Source organism: Columba livia, chromosome 3 (assembly GCF_036013475.1).
Source record: "Columba livia isolate bColLiv1 breed racing homer chromosome 3, bColLiv1.pat.W.v2, whole genome shotgun sequence".
NCBI classification, from domain to species: Eukaryota; Metazoa; Chordata; class Aves; order Columbiformes; family Columbidae; genus Columba; species Columba livia.
In genome coordinates, this window is record NC_088604.1 from 82,947,110 (window position 1) to 82,973,500 (window position 26,391).

At 40.0% G+C, this 26,391-nt stretch overlaps 1 protein-coding gene across 1 annotated transcript in view; it reads left to right on the forward strand.

Annotated features, from left to right (window-relative positions):
• KIF26B (kinesin family member 26B) overlaps positions 1 to 26,391 on the forward strand; it is a 306,955-nt gene that overhangs the window by 76,727 nt on the left and 203,837 nt on the right. The window contains exon 3 of the mRNA XM_065057896.1: positions 15,644 to 16,177. Coding sequence (XP_064913968.1) covers positions 15,644 to 16,177 — 534 coding nt within the window. The remainder of the gene's footprint in view (positions 1 to 15,643; positions 16,178 to 26,391) is intronic.

Below are 26,391 nucleotides of genomic sequence, written 5' to 3' on the forward strand. Positions count from 1 at the left end.
GACAGAACTGGGGACTGGTAAGGAGAGTATAGGAAGTGCATGTGCTTGTGTTTATCTGTTTAGGGCTGGTGTTGTCTGGAAGCAGTCAGAATTATTTATTCATTGAACTGCAAATTCTATTATTGAAGTTATAAACACTTCTAAATGTGATCAAGAGGAATAACTCGTACTGTCTTCAGACCTTTGAGATTTCTTTTTACGTTGTCCTCTGAAAGCTGACTTGATGTTATTAAACAGTAAAGGAGATGTTCTATGTCAATTTTAAAAATGTTAATATGAACATGAGGGAACTAGTCATGTCAAAGTTCAGGACAGAGATATTTCAGTCCTTATTTGTGTATAAGAGCGCTGCAATACCTTAAGCATCTGACGTGGCTGACATTACTGCCAAGAATAAATGTGAAAGCAATTATATACAAAGCCTGGCTGGGAACAGGGGCAGCAGGTGGGGTGGGGAATCAGAGGTTCACATCTGTTATGGAAGATGGTGTAACATGTTCTAGCTGTGCAGGTATAACTCTCCCTAGAAATAAAATGACCTTAATATGCAGTAGTGTATTCAATGTTTAATTTAGAAAAAGTGCCATAAAAAAACTCTGAATGTATATACACACATCAAACTTCATTACAGTTATATTCACACTGGATACCAAGTGTTGTCTCTGTAATCCTTCTCTTTCCATGTCCCTTAAGTTTCTCATAATAAATTCACAAAATGCTATAGAAGTGGATGCCAAGAAAAGTCTCTGGTGGAATTTTGTGAGCATGCCAGAAAACATTCTATGGATGGTAACATGGGATAGTGAGTTAAATTACAATACTAAATGCAGGGTTTAGTTGAGAACACCAAAAGCATTTAAAATTGTGGGAGAAGGGGAGGGAGGGGGAGTTGGACTTCCCAGTAACTCCAGACGGCAAGTCCCTCTGGTAATCAGTGGAGTCCCCAATGCAGACTCTGTAAATATTAATAAAACAAAAAGATCTGTGTTCTAGTATCACTTCTAGAAAAGCCTTGTAGACCTTACATGTAGTTTCTGTAGTGTTGATGAAAATATGTAATATAATTTCAGAGACTGTGAGCTGGAGCCACAGTTCTGGTTATTAATATCAAACTGTACAAATGGCTGCAAAAATAGCTAAAATGCTTGTAATGAAAAAAAAAATGAGCAATTTGATTGTGCAATGCAACTAATTTCCACTCGTAAACTTGAAGTATGGGTAGCAAAAAACCCCCTGCACTTTAAACATAAAAGTGGGGCCATTGTATGCTTACACATAGGAATTGGGTCCTTACATGCAGCTCCCAGTTCGCAAGTGCAGTTTGTTTTTTCTATGGGACATACTTGGTATTCTTGCTAGCTCGAGTCGTGCTATGTCCTAGGGCTTTTATGGCTGTCTTACGTTGCTCATAAGAAAAAGTAAATACAAAGTAAGAAGTGGATTATTGTAGGGTAGCCTCTGTCCCTTGTCCTGGTCCTGACTAGAAGGGCTGACTATGGATATTCTGTGCCATTTTCTTAGTAGCGAATTTCAAGAAGCAGTATAAGGTGGCAATCTCTAATTTGGAAGTCTGGTGTTGAATGTATTAAATTAGGTCAGTTGAACTGGGGGACTGGGCTTTGGTTGTGTTGATGCCCCATGACAACTGATCATTTCCCATGCAAGATTAGTCACATTCAGAGGTGTGTGCCAAAAGCCAAGTAAATGACACTCCTGTGCCAAAAGGACTTGCCCTTCTGACTAAGAAGTGTTGGCATAAAACAACCTATGCATGGTGTCCAGCAAGGCCTGGAGAAACTCACGTTCCCTGCTCAGGCCACTGCTCTCAACAATTAAGCTGAGTTTCTACCAGACAAGTGGATTAAGGCCATGGCATCACAGTACACAGAGGGTGGTTTGTCTCACTAGCTCCCAGCTCTGCAGCCTTCCCCCATCTTTCCTGTTGCAGCTTCATACTTGCCTTGTTCCTCAGGATCTGCCTGATCTCAGCTGTGTGGAGGAGGAGAAGTGGTGGCAGAGCTGACTTCACCCGAACCAGAATATCTGCTTGTGGTGAGCTGGGGTTGGGGCCAACAAGTAACAGTGATGGCTGGTCAGCAGCACGCCTTCTGCAAGAAAAATAGATTGTGTGTCTTATCTTGTCCTGTTAAAGGTACTCAGTGCAGCTTCTGAGGAGATGGAGGTTTTAAACCCCAGAAAGCTGTTCTGCTGAGTGCTGTTGGCCTAAGAGGGTGCAGCTTTGCTGCTGCATGGAGAGAATGGTGCAGTTGCCTTAGCAGATGGGGAGGATCTAAGGAGTGAATCCTGGTAGAACACAGATATGGGTGTTTATAACTGCAAGGTACAACCTCATGTTTGGCAGCTTTTCTTTGTGAGGTTATGTGGTTCCTCTGCCAGGTGTCACTGCTCAAGTGTCTGTGTTTTTCCTCATGGCTTACCTCAGGACTGCAGGCACCAAGGTCCAGGTTCCAGAGACTGCTCTAGGAGCTGGCTGCAAAGCACAAGCACTGTGCTTCCTATTGCCGTGCTTTGTGAATCTAGCCTAAAGCCATGGTGGCACCTTTAATCACTCCTGATCTACTCAGGCTCCTTCTGCCCTTCCGCTCTCACTCTGTCTCCATCTCAGTGTGGCTCTTCTGCTACGGCATTAGAAATAATGAGGTTTGGTGCTAATTCCAAGACACTGTGCTCCTTAGCCTGGGCCTCATCTGCTTCAGAGAAGAACAAAGCAATCTCTGAAGAAATTGTCCAGGTCTGTGTGAACCAGAAGGAGTAGAGATATGCATGAGAAGTAAATAGTGACTAATATTACATTTAAATTAATGAGACCCAGCCTCTGGAAATTAAATTAAGGAAAATAAGGTAATGCAGTAGTAGAAGGGTTTTCTGTCTAACAATTGAAGTTGTATTTCTTTACTCGTTTCTTTCTCGAGATGTAGCTTTCAGCTACTCAGACAAAAACAAATTTAAGCCAGTACAGTAGCAAGTCCTTGTTTCTTTCTTCCCTGTGCTCTTTTCCTATTTTCCTTGAAGTGTCTTTCCAGGATGATGTTGACGCTGTTCACTTTTTTTTTTTTTCCCCCAATCTAAATCTAGATGTCAGCTTGTCTGTCAGTAAATAACAAAGTAGTGTGGTGGGTTTTTTTGTTGTTCTGTTATTTTTTTGGTTGTGTGAATTATGCAGGTATGTAGATTTTATAACATCTTTACTTAATCAGTGGTTATTGAAATTCTTATAAGGTGTTTTAAGAGGCCAGTGGGTTACTCTACTGATCATTAATAATTTTTGTCTAAGGGCGTATGTCTAAGTTTTCTTAAATGGGGTTTGATTTCTGAATCTATAGAGCTGAATCAGTAGTGGAGAACCTGGAGACTGAATAAGAGTTGCTCTGTACATTAATTGCAGGAGGTGCCCAGGGTAGGTGGTGAGGCTGGGTAGCCTTTTTTGGTGTATTTCAAGAGCAGTGGCTGTCTCTAGAATGGATAGCTTCATCCTTTCAGATGCCATTCCCATTTCCCTATTGATTATGCTGTGTCTGGGTACACAAGGAGCCCTGTGTTAGTCTGATGTCATGATCGGTGTCTTTAATCTTTGCGAAGGTTGGAAATCCATTTTCCTCCCTGCTGGTTAGAGAGCTTTTCAGCTGACAGTGTAACCTGAGGAACATTGTATTTTGGTTTCAGGCTGGCTAATGTTACCAAGCTTTACTGGAAGCTTTTACTCCCTGTCTCCCGTCCCCCCCTTTTTTTTTTGAGTAGCTCACTTGGGGACTATTTGGAAAAAGGTTTGTAATCTTAGCCTTCATCAGACCACACAAGTCAAGAGGCTGATCCCCTCTTGGGCTTGTCAGCAGTCAGCTTATTCAGGATAGAACGTGAGCTGTGGTGAGAGGGGAGGCATGTTTTTAGCCCACACTTGTAGATTGGTGTCACTGGGGGCCAGCAACACCATGCTGTTTGGCAGTGAGGGCTCATTATGTGCCTGTCCCCTGTGGTCCCACAGCAAGGGCTAGAGGCTTCTGTTCACAGTCTATGGATGTAGAGAGGGGAGTGCTTGGCCTCCTTCAGCTCTGAATGCTTTCATTGAGACCTTGATGAGAACGCTTTCCAACTGATGAGCCCAGTTGCATCTTACACCATTTGAATTGCTTGTGATTTTGTGAGAGTGAGGAGGATGGGATACAGGATGTGAGAGCCTGGGGTTGCACAGTGTGAGGGCTTTTGAACAAACCCAATCGTCCTGAACCGAAATGATGCCTGCTTTTTGAGTTTGGGATGTTCTTTGTTTAATAGGTGACAACAACAAATGAGGTTATTAGCTGTACTCCAAAGCTGCCCAGTGTCACAAATCTGACTGTAAGGATATGTATTGAAAGAGAGCATTTACCAGCTGGGAGAAGCACTATGGTAAATGTTAGATCATGTCACTTGTTCCTGGCTGTAAGTGTTCAGAAGCAGCAGTGTTTACAGGGCCATCAAGGCCCACAGAATCATATCGTGCTTTATACCAACTTCAGTTGGCTTCAGATTCATGAAGGTTTCTGCTTTACCCACATCACCAGTTGCCTGTCAGCCAAGTGACCTGTCAGCCTCTGGACTCAAACCAGTACCTTCCCTCAGAGCAGCCTTGCATCATACAGTTGGATCAGTTTGAGTCGGTGCTGGTGTGGTAGGTGCCTTCTGGATCACCTTGTGAGAGCAGCCAAAAGCAGGTTGTTTGGCATTTGTAAAAGCCACAGTGAGTGGAATTGGAGCTATTTTCTTATGTAAAGCCACACTCAGCAGCCCAGCAGCTTCCATCCTGACCACAGCTTATCTTCCCCACACATCTTCCAGCACTCACCAGCCCCTCAAACCCAGTCTCTGTCACCTACCCTTGGCACAAACTACCAAATCCTGTGCAATTCCTTCCACTGACTCTGCCTCAGCAGATGCAGACAGAGTCTGCTGAATTGGAGCTGAAGCATATGCTGAAGTATACAGATTAGTTCATAGCTTGTGTAGAAAGTCACACCCACACAGAGTTTAATGAAATTTAGCAGATACATTTGCAGCAGACTCAAGAAAAAAAGGCTGTGTGTTACGGGCTTGTCATAACACACATTCTACCACTTGAGCCGTGTTGGCATAGTTCAACAGTGCAACTGCCCCAAGGCCGGAGAACAGAGCTTTGCCTGGTGTGAATGTATCCCACACATGGTAGTTTATCCTCATACTCTATGGGAGACAGTCATGACAGTGTCATTCTGTTCCCACTGAGAGCTGGCGAATTCTTGTCACTTTCATTAATATTTTCCTGATCTTGCGTTTTCTTTCTCCTCCCCTTTGCCTACTCCAAATATTTATACCATGCTAACCAAATATAAGCTGAACTTGCAACTGGCATGGAAACCTGTAAATAACTTTCGCACCTGAAATTATTCCCAGCTGAAAAGCTGAGGTGTGCTCCTGCATCCTGCCCTGTGTACTAGGTAGAATAAATGTTCTTTCATGGCTGCTCTTAGATTTCTTTGGTGTATGGAGGCTGGGGACACTCAGCACTCTCTAAGGTAAAGACTAACTTTTGTGGTGTATTTTTGTTTGTTTGTTTTAATAGATCTGTAATATTTTTATGCAAGCATGCAAATGTTATGAATATATCTATGCTATTGTACATGAGAACTGTGTAGAATATGGGGGCATCAGAACTGATAAAAATTTCTAAAGCGAGAAGTGTATTTGCATACACAAGTTTCACTTGCGAAGAGAAGTCTTTGATATGTTGCATCTCATTTTAGGGGTGCCAGGGATCACAGGCAATAATTACAAGGGATTCCATGTGCACAAATGAAATTAAACAAAAACATAATTAGACAATTTGATAATTAGATCATTAACAAGCTATTAATATAACTCTGTGAATGGGAACAGCTATAAATACAAAACTCTATGTAGTTACTGTCTGGTACTACATCAAAGCTGAGGAGCTTTCATAAGCAAATGTAACCCATCCTGAGATAATATAAAACCGTTAGAATAAAGTTTCAATGGTCTGCGCTGGGATTTTTCTTTTCTCAGTTCACATTATTAATAAAAACAAAACCAAGTGCTAATAAAAAGAATTAATAATATCATGCCTATCCAAAGCAGTAAGTGTGGTATCAATTAACCTGGAGCTGGGATTAGTGCACAGAGTGAGGCAGAATGTCACGTCTGAGGGGCAGCAGAAGGGTCAAAGGGTATCTGGGATTGGGAACTGTGTACCTGATAAGGCTGGGGAGCTTGAGGCTGGACATGCAAAGGCTGCACAAACCAGGGGCAGGAACATGGGCATTGTATTGCTGGCAGGAAAGGAACGGGATGGTGGTGTTTTTTCCCCTCTGAGGAAAAAACGGCAGTTTCCAAGATAATGAGTCACTGAAATATAGCTTGATCTTGGATACAGTGGGAGTTTGAAGAATCCCGAGGCAAGAGAAAGAGGTGTGGCCCTTTTGTGGGTTGGGGTGAGAAATGGCTTGGGGTGAGAAAGAGGTGGTAAATGATAACAGGCCAAATGTACTGAGGGGGAAAGATTGAGCAGATTGAAGTGAGACTGTGAGAGCCTGTATGGCTAGACAGCAGGGGACATGAGCTGCCTGCGGAGCAAGTGGCTGTCAGCACCTGGTGTGTGGCTACTATTTAAAGCAGCAGCCGACTGCAGGCCTGGTATGTGTCAAGGAGGATGTTTCAGACAGGTGCTGTCAAACCTCAGAGCTGCTTATGCAACTTCTCTCCCCCCAAAACACAGCATAAAGTCTTTTGGGAAAGCAGAGTGGCATTTGACATGTTAATAGAGTTGGTGCAATCTTCTAGGCCAGCAATTTTGTAGTTCTGCTGACCGTAGATGTTCAATTTATTTGTGTCATACATTAGCTGGAAAAAAAATAATTTACACCATCAGCTTTAAGTAGGTATCTTCTCAACGGTTGCTCAGTGGTCTGGGACTGTTCTCCATGGTCTTAACTAACGTTCCAGCTTTCATGATGACCACTTGCTTGCTTCTGGGTGCATTCACATGAAGGAAACAGCTCCTAAAGAAAGTATGGAATAGCTCTGCAGATGTTCTTTAGTTCATGTTCTTTAGTTCAGTCAGGATAAAGTTGGTGGAAATCCCCAGTCAATATTATTGTGAGATATGACTGTCGCTGACTAATAGGAGCAGGTTTGTATGCAGCTTGGAATGCTTCACATGTACAAATATTTGAGAATCAGTGGAGAGGGGACACTTTCCAAAATTTCCAAATGTGACATGTTTTAAACAATATTATCTATCCAATGCAAAATGAAAACACAGAGAGGGGGCAAATAAATTTCAGTTTTTCATGTGCATCTGTGAATGTGCATGGGAGAGACTTCATTATCACTGTGAAGTGACTGTTGTCTTTGTGATATACTTTCCCAGTGGTTAGGAACAAAATTCATTCTGGTTCCTAGATGGCACGCAGATAAGCTCCATCCGATTTCAATGAAGTGGGCAGGATTTTACTTACAGTTTTGCTAAGATTAAGATTACTTGAGTTGCCTAGTGTTTTCATATTCAAGGACGTGAAAGAAAGCTGAAAGTGTGAATTTCAAATGGCTTTGTTGAACTGCAGTAAAACTCTTCAGGTTACCTGACCATAGTTAGTGCTGTACTTAAGGCTTGCAATGCTCCAATTCTATTCAATCCATATCCTTGACTTTAACTCCTCTTCAGTCAAGTTGAGAAGGGTAAGAATCTGATGGTGCCAGAGAAGAGACCCTGAAAGAGTGTTGCTAAGGAGAGTGTATCCAAGATAAATGAAACTCAGCTGTGCTGAACCAGGTTGGAACCTCAGTGTGAAGTCGAGAAATTGGTGGAATTGTATCCAAAAGCTGAGTGACTTAAGGAAAAAACCCCACAAACAAAAACCAGAGCAAATAACCAACCCCCTAAACCAACTAAACAAACCAAGAAAACCAACCAACCAAAAACAACAAAAGGACATGCAAAGGCAAAGCTCTTTACCCATTGTAAAATCCAACAATAACCTTTACAAATCTATCGTGTTTATTTTTTTTTCCCCTCCAAAAGAGTGATCTTGCATGCAATTTTATGATACTAATGTTTATTAAGAGACAAGAATAAGAGTGAGCATGCAAAAATATTATTTAAAAAAAAAAAGGTACAAATTAAGCTGTATAGGGCAGAAAGTGTTTGATTCTCTTATAATTGTCAATTGTGCTGAAGCTGAGCAGATCTGATAAAAAAAATTACATGCTGAATAGCTCTTTTGAGAATGCCAGGTTATGAAATAAAACCCACAATTTTTCTAATGCTTGTTTGCCTAAAATAAAAGGGATATGATTCTCACATCTGAAAAGGAGTTACAAGAGGTTTCAGCTTGCTACAAACCTCTTTATAAATCAGGAGAAGAGTAAGTATATAGGTGTCACAAATACTGTCCTGACCTTCACACTTGTGATATTTAGTTACTATTCTTCAGGTATGATAGCTGTTTGAGAAATCACTGGTTACAGTGTCAGTATTAGCTCAGTGCTGGCATTCATCAAAGAACTTCTATCAGGAAAAGCAAGCTAAACTTTGAAAATGTGGAGGTGTGTCAGAACAGTAATTGCTACTGTAGCCTGATTACTCAAAGATGTTCAAGTGATCTGTTGATTTGATGTTTATCAAAGCTTGGAATAATGGGGAAGTCTGAAAAGATCAAAGAAAAAATAATATTATTCCAGCATTTTAACAGGTCTGGCCCATGTAATTATAGGTCAGTCATGCTTCATGCTTATCCCAGATGGGCTTGAAAGGGTGGGTAACAGGATATCAACAATAAAAACCAGTGTCTTTGATAATGGCAATCGGAAGGATTTTAAGAAAAAAAGGAATCACATTTGCCACTATGGTGAGGAGTGAGACTGAATGTTTGGTTGATAAAGCTAGCAGTTCATAAGCTCTTGAAAGCATTTAATTGTGACAATAGGTCACATTTGTAGCTGGTCTCTACTTGAGTGAAGAGGCAGCAATAGCAACTGAGTTCTGTGGTATGACTGGAAACTTGAGCAAAAATACATCTGTGATACATCTGTGTCACATGCATGACACAGGACTGCTTACAGCAATGATGTAGAAAAGCACTAGGGGGTGGGTCAAGGTGAATAGTCAGTCAAACACAAGCTCATAGTGTGCCCTGGTGGCTAAGAAAGCAAATGCAATCCTTCAACATTCAGCCAGGAAAATACAAAGCAAGGAGGAGAGAAGGGAGCTGCTACTTTTTCCAGCACAAGCGATGAGGCTTCTCCAGTTCTGAGTTTGTTTCTATTATTTGTGCTATAAAAAGGGTGCTGACAAATTCTGCCCCTTTGGCAACAGCTGAGTTTGTCTACCACATAGCTGTGGACAAAGCTTCCCTCCAGGACACCCTGTGCATGCTGTGGCCAGAGCTTCATTCAGGGCTGCAGAGCTTTAGACAACTGCATAGCAGAGCGCATTGCGCAAGGCTTGCCTTGGCACCATTGAATGGATATTTAGATTTTCTTCTGGCTATTTCATCTCTTCTTCTCAACCCATTTAAAAATCTGGCTGCTGTATAGCTATCAAATGCTAACACAAACACCTGTGTGCCAGATGTGTACAGCTGCAAGTCCATCAGTGCTGACACATCACCAGAGCCATAAGCCAATCCATGGACCAATTAGAAAACACTTTTTGTTTTTCTTCCTCCCCATTTTTAATCCTCCTATTTTTCCAGGGTTTTCTCTCTTCTGCTTTCTGCTACTGCAAGTTTGTAAGGTGAGGCTTGCCTAGGCTTTCTGTCTCTTTTAGATAAGAAAACAATGAGCCTAAACCAGAGGAGCACATTTTTCAGGCTGTAGAGTAGCTGGTTTATACTGACATGTTAAATTATAGCAGTCCAAATGTCAATAGTATGTGCCAGGTCAAGAAAAACATCTTGAAAATAGTGAAGTGATTGTTACACTAGACAGGATTAAGATTTGATTTTTCCTTTGCCTGCTCCCTGAAAAGAACTGGTCCCCCAGATGTGTTCTGGAGATACTGTCTGTAGGACAGAGAGCACTCTCATGTTCTTTTTGAAAGTGAAGGCTCAAGTCAGCAGCATTTATGCTTCAAGTTTTAGGGCCAAAAACTGTAATAGTTAGAGTTGGGATATGATAACATTGCAGAGGTTTTTACTGAAGTTGGTAAGACAGTTTTTTTTGCAAGGGCTTGCTGGAAACAGGCTAAAGTAAAAAGCCTCCTTATTCCACTGTGCTTTCTTCATGACCCCTGTGTCTCCTTCTGCCCTAGTTCCTGACCTAGAGCTCTCCAGTTTAGGACTGCCTCCTCTCTCCTCTCCCCAGCGTGTGGTAACAGTGCTTACTGGGGAATGGTGCTGCTGGGTAGGGAGTTTCAAAAAGACAAGAGAGAAATAGGTTCTCCGTTTCTGGCAAAGGAGATGAGAAAGTATTGCTCAGCTGGGAATGGTTATGCATGGCTTGTGTGAGTGAGGACAACATGCTGGGTGTGAGGAAAGTCTTCAGTGGCAGAGAGGGTAAGGCAATGTGGTCTTGCCCAGAGAAGGTGTCAGTTGCCATATGCAGAGCAATAGGAAAAGGGATGCCACCTCACTGCCCTCTTGGTTTTGCTTATGTGCAACTTTGGCTTTTACTTACTAAACCACGGCTTGTGCTAGTGGAGGTCCTGCTACCTTAGATAATTCAAGTGATTAAGTCTTAGCAAAGGTAACTAATTTTTATCCAAAGGTTCCCAGCTCAGTTTGATGATATAGTGCTACTAATTTATAGTCATATTATGTATCTTGTCATGCTTATGTGAGGAAAAACTCTCATTGACTTCAGTTTATTTGAACATGCTTTTGCTTTAATGGAAGTGGTGCCATTTAAACAGTGAGGAGATGTTTTTCAACTGCTGGGGTTCTGGAATGCTGAAAACAGCAAATCTCTGAAATGTTGCATACAAGATGATAGAATATGTTTAAGTTAGGGTGCAGAATCACTTGGAAAATAGCCCAAGTGCCTCTGGAAAGTAAATTTACAAGTATAATCTCTTTATTGAGCTGGAAAGTACATCGTCAAGAGAGAAAGGAGAACAAAAGAGAATTTTTTCCCCCCCTCTATTTAGAGATCAACCATGGACTAACAGAATTGTGTTTAGAGCAGAGATGTTTTCACAGTCATAGAAAAAACACGTGTTTTTTATCAGGGTTAACGCTTCCCTCCTACTAATGTTTCATAGTTATTTCTTTTACTCCCTGCCCGTGGAGAGTGAGAATCTGGAAAACACACTTCTTTGGGGGCAGAACTTCGTTGCTTTCATCTACTTCTCCTTTCACCTTGTGTGATGGATTACAGGCCAGCAGTCATTGCTTGGACCTTTTTGGAAACAGAAAGAACACCGTGAGTCTTCTCTGAGCATCTTCAAGTGGAAGGTGATATCTTTGATTTAGTTAGTACTGACTGCTTTGTTTTTTCCTGAAGAGCGATGAATAATATTGGTGTTGAGGAGCACAATTTGATAAGAAGGTCTTGAGACCCAATGTATAGCTGAGTTTTCTCTGAGATAATGACATAGGGTTACAATGTCTAGCTTGTGTAGACTTTAGGTGATCAAATCAAATTCAGTTGTGCACAAAATTTAGAGAGTATGTCTTAGTGTTTGCCTGCTCTGTGTTTGCAAAAAAAATACTATGTATATGAAGTGTTTGTAAGTGAATCTGTGATCAGCTATGTTCCATGCAAAATGCAAATCGTTTGTCCTATTTGTTGCCTGCCTCTCTGTCTACTAGCTGAACTCCACCTGCTTGTATCATGTCTCTTTGGGAGCTTTGTGCAAATGTATGTGTGAAACAGACTGTACTTCATGCTGTAAGTTGTTTACTTTGTCTGTTGAGGAAGATGGACACTGAGCTGGATAGCAGGAAGGAAAGGATTATTCTGTTTATAGTCTGCTTTCTTAGTGACGAAGTTAAGATGTCATGAAAACTATAGAGCAAGGTACAGATTTACGAAGGGAGATGAGAGGAGGATGCATCTGTATTACCTTACAGGATGATACAGTAGTGCCATTCCCCCTCCTCCATGAGGTGAGAACTGTATTTATCCTGGTACAGCTGTCTGTGTACTTCAGTGCTTCTTAATTAGTGCTTGTTTGCTGGGTACTTTTTTCCTGGGTAAAGCAAGAATTCCACAGCATACCTGTTTATGATGGGTCTCTAAAAAGAAAAACTTCCTTCCCTCTTCTGTCTTTCCTATATAGGGTTTTTAGTTCAGGATGAAAGATGAGGGGTTACAGTGGAGAAGCAAACAACCACACATAGCAGGAATTGGTGTTTACTTGAGCCTGAAAACTCAAAGGTAACGTGAAAAGGGTCCTTGCAACAAAGCTCAGTATGCACTTTTAGTTCACTGCTTGCCTTGTGCATTTATACTATGGTCTGTGTTGTTACTGATCTCATGAAGCTTTCAGACATCTTACATGCCTTCATTTGTTTATTATAGGAATAGGAGTTTATAGTAATGCTGTTTATACTAAAGATGGGTGAACTATTACAGCCTTAAGAAAAACCATCATGAACCTTTGCCTTGAACTCAAACCAAACTCATTTGTGATCTTTTTTTTTAAGTTCTGTTTCAGTTTTCAGTGTCACTGTACTTCGTTCTGTCAGGCCTGGAAATGAGTGCCAAAATATAAATTATATTTGCAGTGTCAGCCTCAGATTTCATAAGCAAATCTCCTCTCATGCCAGGGAGTGTGGAGACATCCACACTCTTAGACATCCCAGGTTTCTGTAGAGAGCATAACCTTTACAACTCCTGCTGCTTAGTGCAGCTGACTCCAAGCGCTTATCCAGTGAGGGTTGCCCATCACTATGGCATATGGGACGAGATACTGTTTATTGAACTAACAGGCATTCCTATGGGAATGTGTGCAGTTGATTGCTTGCAGATGAAATACTGAAACAAAGTGCCATGTAGCTACATTTTCCTGCTATTCAAGCAAGGGTATTGACTGCCCAGCTTTGGCCTCCTTCCTGCTAAAAGTGTTGCGAGCCTGTTAGCTGGCTCTTCTGTGAAATTACTGTGGAGCTGCCCACCGCAGAATAAGAAAGTAAACTCTCTTTTAGGCTATATCGGTTTTGTGCTGAGAACAAAATGACTGATGTGTGTCTGGAACCTGAGTTTCTCCTGATTTATTTGCTGTCCTGTAGGCTTTTCTGTTTCATGTTCCAGATTTGGATCCAGCGTTAAGCTATCCATCTAACAGAGTCTGATAGATGAGTAGGGCCAATCTTGGGGAGTAATCTATTCAGGTTGTGCCTGTTGTCCTCCTTTCTGCTTCTGAGGAGGAACAGTCTTCTTTCCCTTCTTCCCCCTCTCTCTCTGTTTATTGTTGTATCAGAGAATGATCTGATGTTTCTTTTAACACTGAGATGAAGCTGAATTCACTGCTGTCCAGCACTCCTTAAAGTTGGTGTGCTACTTGAATATTTATATCATACTGACATTTGCTTACATTAGAGAAGGCTTTATTTCCTTGGAATATTTATCATAGTATTAGGTATTTCCACGTTGAACTGCTGCTGGATCTGAAAGTTGTGTATAATTACCTGGGTTCAAGCCCAGTTGCCTAAGGGAAAGTTGACTTCTAAAGAACAACAGCTAGCTCTGTGGCATTAGCTAGCTGAAGAAAGAGCTGGCAAGGATTTTTCCTGGACTGACATGGAGTAGCCTGGAAAGAAGACTCACACCTCACTTCAATGATATGGGTAGCTTTGTCTAGCTCATTATCGTGAAAATAGAGAGTCCTTTCCCTCCATACCTGGCATCATGGATGAGGTGCCTATATCCGATGTGATCTGTTGACCTAGTTATAGTCTGGAATGGAAAATAAGATTTGACATCTTTTGCATCCTGTTTTTCCCCTTGATTTCCACCAGTCCCTTTTCTGAAGGTTAAGGGGGGAGGGTTGGTGCAGAATCCAGTTCCTGCCTTCCTGACACACTTTGCTCTGACCCCCTTTGTGCATAGAATAGAAATGACCAGCTTGAGGCTTGATCAGATCTCAGCCTCCTGTTGTTTCCCATCAGCTTATATGACTCTCTTGTGCTTCTGGGGCTAGAACTCCTCTTTTGCTGCTATGCATAGAGAAGCACCATAATTTATGAATCAATTAATCACTGCATGCTGAGGAGCCGTTTACGGTAGTTAAACAGTGAAAATAAAATGCTGGAGTATATAATAAAGATGGATCATAATGAATATGACCCTCTACCGATGACTTCTTTCCCTCCCTATATTATACCCCCTACCCATTCTTTCCCAGCACAGCCAGACTATCAAGAAATTTGTCTGTCTTGGATGGCATGGGGTTCTTCAAATTACTTGATGGGGTGGTGTCTTGTTGTGTGATTTTTATTTATTTATTTATTTTCCTTTCCTCCATGCCCAACCCCTCTATTCTCCCAGTCTTAAGGAGAAGTAGGCAAAGTCTGTTCTGCTTCGACTGTAAAACCACAAAAATGTGGTAAGAAATTTCCAATAAATATTTCTGTCTTTTGACTGTCATTGTTCACTCTGTGTAACACACACATCATTACTGTGTGTTTCTAAAACTGCATGATACTGTAAGAAGCAGGCAAGTTTGGTAATAAGCCCCTGCCACGATTCCTGTTTGGCTTCACAACTTACTGAAGCACTTTGCAATTTAGGGCAGCATTCAATGACTGTGGTCAGGTCAGGGTGGTATATTGATTGCTCTGTGGAAAGCACTGGTGGCATTCAAAGATCTACCCATGAGATAAGGATATGAGGCAAGAGGTTTTAAAGCCTGATTACATGGTTTTGCAACAAAATTATGCTTTTCATGAAGAAAATAATTCATTACAAGTTATTGACCATATATATGTTTTGTTTTATAAATATTTTTTTAAATTTTACAGTATCAGTAGATACTGAAAATAGTGGCAGAAAATTTCATTAACGGAAAGGGTGTCTTTCCTGTCTGAAAAGTGTTTTCTTGGTAAATGAAATGATGAAAATCTCTTGAAAACTTTATCAAATATCCATCTACTTTGAATTCTGAAAAGGATTTGGGGAGAGTGGTGGTACTTCTGTTTTTTCATTTTTTCTTTGTAGGCAGGCTTTGGAATTCTACATTTTTTTTGTCACAGAATATTTCCTGTATTTTGAGTACTAAAAGCTGGCATTGATGAGTAGATGGATTTGTGAACCTTGCTACAAGCACAATGATTTTAGCGGATTTGCTCTTGATCTCACCTGTCTAACTAAGAGTAGATTTCATTCAAGCCAGAAATTAGGTGCAGTGGTGTGAAGCAGGTTAATTCATTCTCTCTGCCATGCATTAGCACTTGCAGTGGAATTATAATATTTGCCATTTATCAGTAAAAGTAAAAGATATTTTTTCTTTTCAACACAATCTAGTTTCTCATTTTTGTTCAACTCTGCTGCTGGCATATGTTGACTCTATCTAATGGCCTTTGTTTGCATTCTAATTTTATCTCATAAAGTGGCTTTTGAAATGCCCAATCAGCAGTAATAATGTTTTACTGTGGTGACCATGGTTAAACATTTCTCTCCTATTCCCCCCTTCCCTTCTCTGTTTGATTTTTAGGATCCAGGTATCTCTTCGGTGATTCATGACAAACTCCAAGTTCCCAACACCATTCGTAAGGCATGGAATGAGAAGGACAACAGATGTGATGTTTGTGCCACGCACCTGAACCAGCTGAAGCAAGAGGCCATTCAGATGGTGCTGACCTTAGAGCAGGCTGCCAACTCGGAACATTACGATGCCTCGCCAGGCTCTCCTCCACCTCTCTCCAATATCCCCACATTAGTGAGCCCCCGGCACATGGGCAGCCTGCAGCCCAGGGACTGGGCATATATGCCTGCTCCTTATGCTACATCTAATTATACAGGCTTTGTTGCCAACAAACACAGTGGAAAACCCAACACTCTAGGAATTGTCAATGGAGTGGAGAAGAAAAATGGCTCTCCTGGACACCAAGCCAAGGTCAGCTTTCAAATGGCCACCAGCCCCAGCAATGGTAATGTTCTCAACTCTGTGGCTATCCAGGCTCATCAGTACCTTGATGGCACCTGGTCTTTGTCAAGAACGAATGGCGTCACTCTATATCCCTACCAAGTAAGTAATAAAAAAAAAAAGTTCATTTTCTTCCCATCAGAGATTGCATGGGTATTGCTAACACTGCTTGTTCCTCTTGGGGAAAAGCAGCGCCATTCACATAGCGAGCATCAGAACAAGGAGTGCTATAAATTCCCTTTTCTCTGATACAGGATTGAGTTGGGGGAGGCACAGGTCACAACCAGTATTAGTTAGCACCTTTTATTAATTCAGGTGTTTTATTAATAATAGGACCAAATTGTTGACCAAATTATTCCCTCACACAGTTCACACTCACTCTTGCTCATAATACTTGCTTGGAGAAACATCTGGGAGGCCAATGACACTTGTTTACTCACAAGTGGAAAGCATCACTTTTGCACCAGTGACGTCTGGTTGGGTGTTCAGGAAGTCCCAAGAAGGTCTTTTGGTTCATCATGTTGTGCATATGATCATGTAGTCTTTGTCTAATTATAGGGGCACTACCTTCATTGATGTGTTGTAAGTTACATACATTCTTATTGACACTAGTGTATGCTGGTGGTCTTCTGCAGATTAGACTGATTCTTGATGTTTTGATTTTTATCAGTTCTCATGAATTAGGCAGGCCCGCTAGTCTCCAGAGCTTAATAGTTCTGGGAATATTTTAACATTCTTTTCCTCCTCTTTGGCCTGCTGTTTTCTGGTACACACACCGTTAAGTACCTGTAGAACTCATCCATACCAGCTTGCACAGAAGATGATTTTAGGATAGTAGGCAGGCTTTCTGAGGTACTTGGCTGCAGATGGTGGGATTTTCAGAGTGCTGAAGCACTGGCAAATTGCAACACAAGCCTGTTCTTTTGAGTTCTCCCACCCATCTCTGTTGGCTTCCTTAGGCATAAACATCTTTGGAAGTTGGTCTTTCTAATGTTATGAAAAGATTGCAAGATAGGTCCCTAAATTAATATTTAACATTTATCAGTATGAAAGCAACTGAGACTGCAGCCAGAAAAAAAGCACTGTTATTCATAAACATTAAGATATTGTCATGCACCGAAGAAGACTTGGTAAAACCAGAATGAGCTACAGTTATTTTTATCTGGAAAGTATGTGACTTTATAGTTTTGTGGATCTATGCTCTAGTGAACATGAATCACACTTGAGCAGGTCAGTATGTGATAATAGTTTGATAAAAAAAAAAATCCCCTGATCTAAGTTTGATCTAAGAAAAAAAAAAAAAACTAAACAAAGAATGCACATTAAGAAAACTGAATAATTATAATTGGTATTTGGAAGATCAGTTTATGGTACTTGCAATCTTTTAGGTTCATCTTCTGTGAAAATATATTTTATTTAATTTTTAATAATGTTCTTGATTCCTAGATGGCTCATTTTGTCTTAAAAAATATTCACTAAGGAGAATCTAATACTTGAAACTTTCCAGACAGATCCTGTATTTTGGCTTCAGTCAGAATAAGGACTGTTCTCTACCATTTCCCTTTCCTTTCAATAACCTTGAAATAGAAGAGATAGCACCTGAATCTAACCTAAACCAACCAACCAAAAAAAAAAGTCCCCAAAAAGGCAAACCAGAAAACGCCAAACAAAGCCAGCAATGTTGATCTGTGACGGACTGTGGTGATAGTGAATGTTATATTCTCTTTAAGCCTACAACCTTCAAATGTTGAAATTCTCACTTTACTCAAGTATCACATTTAATTGTCAAGTCACAAAATAATAATGATAGGTTTTGCCTCTAAAAACATTGAAAGGATTTTAGTATTTGGCATCTGTATCAGGCTGGGAATTAGTCAAGTAAGAAGAAGAACTTTGAAAAGTAATTTATTTGTAGTTTGAAGCAGTGGGGAAAGGCAACCTTTGCTTTTTCTACTTTTGTGTACGCAAACCAATTGTATTTGCGACACACTTTAAGAACACTGTATATCTCTCTCCCATATAAATATATATTTTTGTTATGCATTTACTGTTACAATTATAAAACTCTGCATGGGAAGAGCACTAGGAAGATGAATCTGTTACCTCATCTGAATTAGAACCCTTCTTGATTTGAAGTTGAATTAAAAAAGCGTTACTAGCTATTTACTTGCAAATGTCTATATATTTATTACATTTTCTTGCCTTCTTATAAGAACAGTGATTGGAAGAACCTCACTGTGCATTAGCTAAAAGGAATAGAGAATGGTTTCTTGGGATAAAAAGCCTTGAACTTCACGCAGAAGTACAGTACCCTTCTACATCATAATCTTGTTAAATTGATGTACAGGGAGAAGTCAGTCTCATGGCTCTAGACTTAATGGCGCCTGTTGTAGACACCTCCCATTGTAAATTAGCTCTTGTTAGACAGTCTAGATAACTTGCCAGAAATGGTTGAGTACCTTGAAAACTGACTGTATTTTTTTTTTTCCTGGAAGTATCACCAAAAAGAGAAAACATTAGTTTGGAAGTGACATTCTGCGGCTTAGGATTTATTCATGGCAACATTAAGCAGCAAAAAGTATTCCTACTGTTGTGAGTTCAAGGATGTTGCTCCCTTCCTAGAATCTTCCCCTAAAATTAGAACCTTGTTGTGGGGAATGAATGACAATTTTTGTTTCAATTTTGGTGGGGAAAAAAAAAAATAACATAAAGAAAATGAGTGTTGTGATAATGTAAGTCTCAGATGCTGCAGTAGTGTAGGGCATGTCTTAAATTACATGCCACTACTCAGCTACTTCTGCAGAAAGAGGAATTGCTATCAGGAGTTAATAAATCAAATGTGAATTTATATACTACCAGGTTTGGTAATTTATTGTGTGTTTACAGCCTGAAAAATAGAAGTGGTATTATAATGATGTCTTTAACTGAAGATGCATGCCAGATGTAAAAGAACCTTTCTAATACTTTCACACAGACATTTCCTAAGAATAAATCTGAGAAATAGCTGCTAAGAATTGTTTAGGCAAAAATGGTCCCACCTGGAGATACGGAGATGGTGTAGATGACCCCATCAGTCCCCACCAACCCTGTTTTATGTCATTCCATGTTTAGCCATCCCTTGACTAGAAGGAAACAAAGGTCTGATTCCAAAAACCTATGGTATCTCCCAGACCTGGCTCACAAATGAACAGCTGCTGCTGTTTTCTGTAAGGGCCTGAATAAAATTTTGCTGGTAAGTGGTCTTCTTACAAACCAGGGAATCAGAGGCAGGGAATGGGAATTGATTATCTTAAACAAAAAGCATGGCCTGTTAAACCCCTCCTAGAAACACTGGAATGCTGAAATGGTTACCTTGTCAGGGTAAAAATGACCCTTTTCTGTTGAATACATGCAGGAAAATACCATTCAAAATTCAATAGAGTTTGATCCAGAGTCTGAAAAACGTGCTCTTTCAGTCATCAGCAGGTAGCATTTGTATACCCTGGGGATCAGACTGTTTTAACACTGGGAAAGGCTTCTGCTGATCTCCTTATCACTCAGAGGGATTTCTGTCCTTCTTTGCTCAGAGAAAACTCATTTAAATTGGTGAGGTTTTACCTGAGAAGGGTTGTAATTATTTGTGCAGCTGTGAATTACAGGATACTGCAGAGTTAAGTGCATTTCTGTTGCTTACTGGTTATTTATGTAACACTTCTGAAGAAAAAGAAACCTTTGGGCCTGGGGTATGAATGTAAGAGCCAGAAGTCCAAATACTTCAGCGAAGTGTTTGCTGCTTGTAATTATTATGCAGAATGTGGTAATAAATTGCATATGTAACATTTATATTACTTTATTATCCAAAGTTGCTAAAGTAGCTAGAACAAAAATACCACACTAAAGAATACGATTAAGGTAGATTTGAATCTTTAGTAGTTCAGACTGATTTAGGGTTTGCTTTCAAAGGGAAAGGAGTTGAAAATAGTGACCAGATTAAGCTGGCTACATTAAAACACTTTTTCTGGAGTAAAAGTGCTCCATTATTTAAAAGTAATTTTTCCTCTTTAGAAAGGGCACCCTCTTTTAACCTAAATTAACTGTACAGTTCTCAGATGTTGATGTGCCTCTAAACAGAAAGCATGACATTTAACTGCATTGTGGTGGGAACTGCAGGGCGTAAAATGGTGGACATTTCCTGGATCTGCATAAGAATCTTTTCACGTCTGCAAGCAGGTTATTTAAAAAGGCAAAACCAAAGAAATAGCACAGTGTGTCTGGTAGATTTGAGTGACAGGAAGGTAAGAGAGAGCCAGAGAACTGGAAAAGGCCAGCTGTTCCAGGAACTGTGTGGGCTGTGAAAGGGAAGGATGGGTAACAGAAAATGTAGCTTTTGATGTGAGTGAGCTCCTCTTGCTCCAGACCTTGAGGTTGTGAAGTTTGAATTTGGTAAGGAAAAAGATGTGCATGTAAGGATTTGAGTAGGGGTATTGTGAACATAACGGTATTCAAGGAAAAAGTGTTCCTTTCTCCCCTGCACTTAAAAAGACGCTTTTGACCGAAAGTTTGGAAAATGAGATCTTAAACCGCTAAGAGCCTCTTGGCCCCAGGCATAATGATCTCAAGCCTATTCAGAGAGTTATCAAAGGCTTTGTTTGTGTACAATTGATGAAAGCCTACAGTATGTGCTTTCTGTTTCCTCTTTATGTATAATGTGTGTTTAGAAGAACACTGTTCTCTGAGAAAGTACAAGCTTGTTCTAGAGTTTTGCAGTGATGAATTATTTGTTTGGAGTTTACTTAGGTCACGGTTGTCTCATAACACATCACTTCTTTCAGGCACAAGCTTTTAAAAAATAAACTGGTAATGATTAGAGTTGGGCACAAGTTGAAGAGTTCAGATGCAGAGCCAGTGTGTGTGTGGGGAATATTCCCATGCAGGGTTTTGATTCCAAGTTTTTTTCCAAGTCTCTGCTGTCTAATTTATTTGTCTTCCACATGTTACTGCTTCTGTTGCTTCTTAAAGTATTCAGCAGGATAAAACTAAAATGTTAATGATTGCTACAACAGTGCTGGTGGTAGTTTAAGTAGCTTCTGAAGTATATAATGCAAGGCACAGAAATCAGGTTACTTGCTCCATCTGTAGACTAAAAGGTATCACAGTATGTTTGGGATTGGAAGGGAAAGGTGTTTCTGTAATTATTCGATGCTTCCTAGAGCCAGACCTGTGTTGCCAAAGTATTTTAACAACAACAGAAAAGGAGATTTGTATACTGTGTCCTCTAGTACTGTGTTCTTAAGTGAACACAAACAATTCAGTATGATATACCTAATGCAGGAGATATTTTGCCTTTTGCAGTTAGGTTTTTGGATAGCTTGTGTTTCAACAGAAGTTTAGTCACTGAATTTGAGATCCACATTTGAGTATGATGACTCCCTGAACATAGTAGAAAACTGTTCCTATCACTCTGAGCTCATGGATGATGATGCTGAACAAGTTTGTGCAAACTCTTGCACTCAGAGTGGTTTTCATTCTGTGACATGGACTCTAACAAGAAAGAAACTCTACAGTGAGACTGTAGACTGAAAGTACAGGAATTTTATTTCCAAAATTTGACTAGGCCAAGAAACAGATTGTCAAACAAATTCATTGGCACTGAAATTATATCCCTGCTTAATTATCTCTGTTACTCTCATCCTCCATGCATTAGTTATCTCTGAAGTAGCTTTCCTCTGACTAAAAGCCTTTTTAAACCACATCAGTAATAATTAGATGTGGCCCTACTGAAGTCTGTATATGTCGTCAGTTGACGTTTTGCCATGATTGTTTGATCATTCAATTTGTATATTAGAGGACTTGGCTATTTGTATTTCATTCCTCCTGTCCACCCCTTCAACTAACAGCCCAGTTGTATACTGATTCTCTAATAGCATCATGGAGGGGAAACTGAAGTCTATGTGAACTGTAGGAGGGGTTTATTTTTGCATTACTCTGGTGTGATTTGATCTCTTAAGGCATTTTTATGCATGGCTTAATGACCTTAGAATCATTACTTTTCCCCTTCATGATACTTGGGTGACCAAGGGAAGAAAGAGGTAAAGGGTATCCCATGGACTGAAAAGAGCTAAGTAGGCTTATCCTATGAGTATGAAAACCCCATGACTCAGCTGTGATGTGAGGAAGAAATCTGTGGACTATTAGAGGAGTGAGTTAATCCTGTAAATTAGCGAAAGCCAGAAGATCACAATTAGTGAGGATTTGGAGTCTTGGTTTCTTCCCCTGCTCTGTAGCTTAAGGATTTTGTCCATGTGTGAGGCTAGTTTCTTTCCTGAAATAATAGCTGTGCTGATTGCTTGCATCATTGAACGAGAGTATAAACTGAGAGAAGATGTTTTAACAGTGGGGAAAATAAAGTATAGATGGAATGGAGGGAAAGAGAAGACAAATTGATACATCAACACAAAATTATCCCTTTGTTTCCCACACTGGAAATAAGGTGGCACAGAATCAGAGAGAAAAATGTTCAGCTTCTGCTTTATTTCATAGTTCAAGAACATGGAGAGTTAAAAGACAGCCAATTTGGAAGTGAGGGGGGAAATACGCTTTTCATGCAGTGTACAGTTCTGTGTATCTTATTACTGTGGGAAAAGTATCGAGGCGAAAAACTTAGAAGAATTCATAAAGGGATTATGTGTTTGTGGGCAATAAAAAAATGCCTTCTTTCTGATATTAGGATAAGAAAAATAAAAGTAAGAGACAGATTTCTGAATAGCTTAAGGCGATTGGTATCTTACATTTCTATGGAGAAAGGCTTCCTTAAATACATCCAACATATAGCAAAGGACTAGAATTCCTGAAACTACTACTGAAGCTTTCCAGCACAGGTGTAACTGGGCTGACTGGGAGATGGATACGGGTGTACTTGGCTCTTAGACGCTTTGTCCTTCTGTTCTAAAAGTGGCCCTTGAGTGGCAGCTGGAGAGAGAGCCTAGATTAGAGTCTGAACCTGGTGACGGATAAACACCAGATGACACCAGATGACTGGTGCTGTGTTTTGGATGGAGGCCTGTGGTGAACAGATCAGCCAAGAGTGCTTCCAACAGTTTCAACAACATTGCCAGAGTTCAATACAAGTGCTGTACATTTCAGATTTTGTTTTTTTTTGTTTCTTACTCAAGCATATGAAGATTCGACTTCTAGAAACTCTCTTTGTTTGAAATAATTCATATGAGCAACATGTTTGTCTTTAAAGCTGCATAAAGATTCAGTCCCAAGGCTCATTTGCCCTGTATCTTGCTATTGTTCAACATCTGTTGCAAGAAGAAAGAAAATAGAAATGTACAAAACCAAGGGTAACTCATTCTGAGATGCAGAAGGGAAGGAGGGGATGACAAAAGAATTAGAAAGCAAATATTTAGGAATTTACCTTTAGATTCCCATAGGGTGCCACTCAAATCAGTGTATTGTTTCCTTGACCGAGACATTTATTTCTTATATTGTTTTACATAAATGTGACATAGAATTAAGAATAGATGTAGGAACACCAGCATATTTTTTTTTTTTGTTTACTTTTTGTAAAATTCTATTCTAAGCTTTAATTTTGCTTAGGAAGAGGTTTGGGCTTTTAAATATGAAGAATTGTATTACTGTGCAAAAAATAAATTGACAAAACCTTTTTCTTTGATGCTATGCTGTGCTTCTGGGAAGTAAGGAATAAATAGCTAGAGGCTGATGTAGCTCTGAAATATGATTCCACACAGCTATCATGTAAAACCATTGTTTTATTTAAAGTGTTTCTGAAATGTAATCAGAAATGGAGCATCAAATTCTCTGCTGAGACAGTTCTCTTTAATTCAGTGGATCCAAGTTAAAGTGTGTGGTTGTTCCTGTATATTCCAGAGCATTGAGAACTTGAGAGGTGGGGTTGTCAGAAAAGGACATGCGGGGCCAGACTCTCTTCCGTTTCACTCCAGGATAAATGCTTTGCAGTTGACATGGCTACATTGGTGTAATACAGATAAGAATAAGATCAGCATCAACCCTGTAAGATCCCATGAGCTGGAGTGTGAGAACAGCTGTGGTGATGGGAATGAATATGGTGTCTTGCACTCTGAGTGGGCTCAGCTTCTCTTTGGGCTGGTGGATGGGGAAGCTTGTTTTTTATATACCTCTGATCTGACCCCACGCTGAAGAGTCTGTTGGAAAGCCTCTTCTTGACAAATGAAAGCAGAAGGGTGATTGTCCAGCAGCTTTTGAATTTTGAATGTGCCTAGCTGTGTTTTATGAAGAATGAGGAAGGATTACATCTGTATAGGGGTGAGAAAAAGCCCCTCCCAGCTAATGAGACCATCTTTTAAATCTACAAACTGCTCTGAGGAGAAATGAAACTGCACTTCACCTTTCACTCCCACCTAACCTCTCTAGCTGAATTCAGAACTGCTCTGACATTGAAGGGGAACAGAAGGTAATGAGCTTTCTTCTTCCAAGGGGTTGGTTTGTGCACGTTCTGCTTAATGTCACTAGCAAACCTCAGCAGAAGCATCTGCAGCTCATCCTTGTATGGGAGCACAAGAGTGACCATCGATTATGCCCTTAAGATATCTGAGGACTTGGGTTTTATAAGCCAAAAAAGTCCCAGGTCTCACTGTTAGATGTGGACATCAAATGACTAAGCTGTAATCAGTGCAAGGTAATAGTTGTATGGGTGGGAATGCAAGTGAAGTGTTTCTGTTCTAACAACTCTTTGAACTAAATCCATGTGTCTGTCATGTTTTACTTCAAAATGCTTGATTTTTTAATTTTTTTTTATTTTTTTATTTGTGGAAGTAGCATATGTATGTGTTTATTAAATAGCTGGCTAAATTTATGCACAGGCTTTTGGCTAACAGGAAAGACAGAAAAAGAATTAAAGGTTGGAACTGTGCTTGATGAAATCACTTCTGCTTCCTTAACTTCATTGTGGCTGCATTGATCTACAGTGAGTGCAGCTTGGTATCCCTGGATAATTACAAAACACACCTGTGATGTGAATTCTGTGATTTATGTACGCCTTTTACTACACTCTCTATTACTTTGCAAGAAAGTCAGGGCTATTAATAAGAGAGTTTAGGCCTAGTTTTGAAAAATATTTCTATTTTAAAGCATATAGAGTGATGCTGATAGACAGCATTTATTGCTTTTCTTCCTGAAAAGTTTTATGCTGCTGGAGCTAGGCAGTGCTGCTGGATGTAAACAGAAACCATAAGCTCAAACATATCTGCTTTATTCTTGTCTATTTTCTCAGTTACTGCAGTGCAACACAGAAGATGGAAAATTAACTTGAGTGTTATTAAAGAAATTATATGGAACGCATCAGAAAAAAAATGTATAGTAATCAGATATAATAATTTCTTAATTGATTGGTTTGTCTGATCCCTGAAGTCTTTGTGTGGAGTTCATTGCCAGTGTGAAGTAGGTAAAGATGGATGTGACACGGTTCTTAATTGCACCATACAGGTACATCATGAAGTGATCACAGCCAGAACTGAAAGGGAAGATGTGCTCAGAAAGCTTTGCCTACATTTGGTCCAGCTTCTATGACAGTCATTGTGAAGAGTCTTGCAATGTTAGGCAGGTTTAACTGAGGCTTAGTTTAGAGCTTGTAGGAGATTTCTGATTTTTTGCTTTGAAGTAAAGTAAACCAAAACTGTGTTTGCCCTGTTCAGCAAACAATACAGCCAGCTGCTCTTCAGATGACTTAGGGGAACAACACAGCTAAAGGCTCCTGGTCAGCAGGCTGCCCTGACAAATTACAATAGCATAAGTGCATGTAATAAAGCTTATCTATTTTGTTTTATTTTTAGGTGCACATGCTAAACAGTTTGGTCTCGATGGTCTCAAAGGTCCTTTCCAATCTAAATGATTCTATGATTCTATAAATAAATGAGCAAGTTGTTTTCATGTAAATAAGTGCTTTGGAGGAGAAAATCTAGTTCTCATCTAACCAGCTTTTCATGATTTCTCTGCCCCAGTCAGTCATCACAAGGCTCTTTGCCTCTGTAATCCTAAATGCCTGGAAGTGCCATTTGCAGCCAGGATTTAGTAGTGATGCTGATTATCTCCCAAGTGTTGTCTTGCACCACAGAGCAGTTGTAAAGATCCTTTTAAACATTGCCAGAGTCCAGCTTATCAAGATTTATTCCCACTTATTATATTAGTAGGTGAAATGCAGACACCTGGTGTGATGATAGCTTGGACTAGATCAAGATTTCTGGAAAGGAACTTGAGATAGGGATTATGTATTTGCAGGTTATGTAGGTTATGAGATTTTTCCAAGCTCAGTGATGTGTGTTTCTATGCTTCCT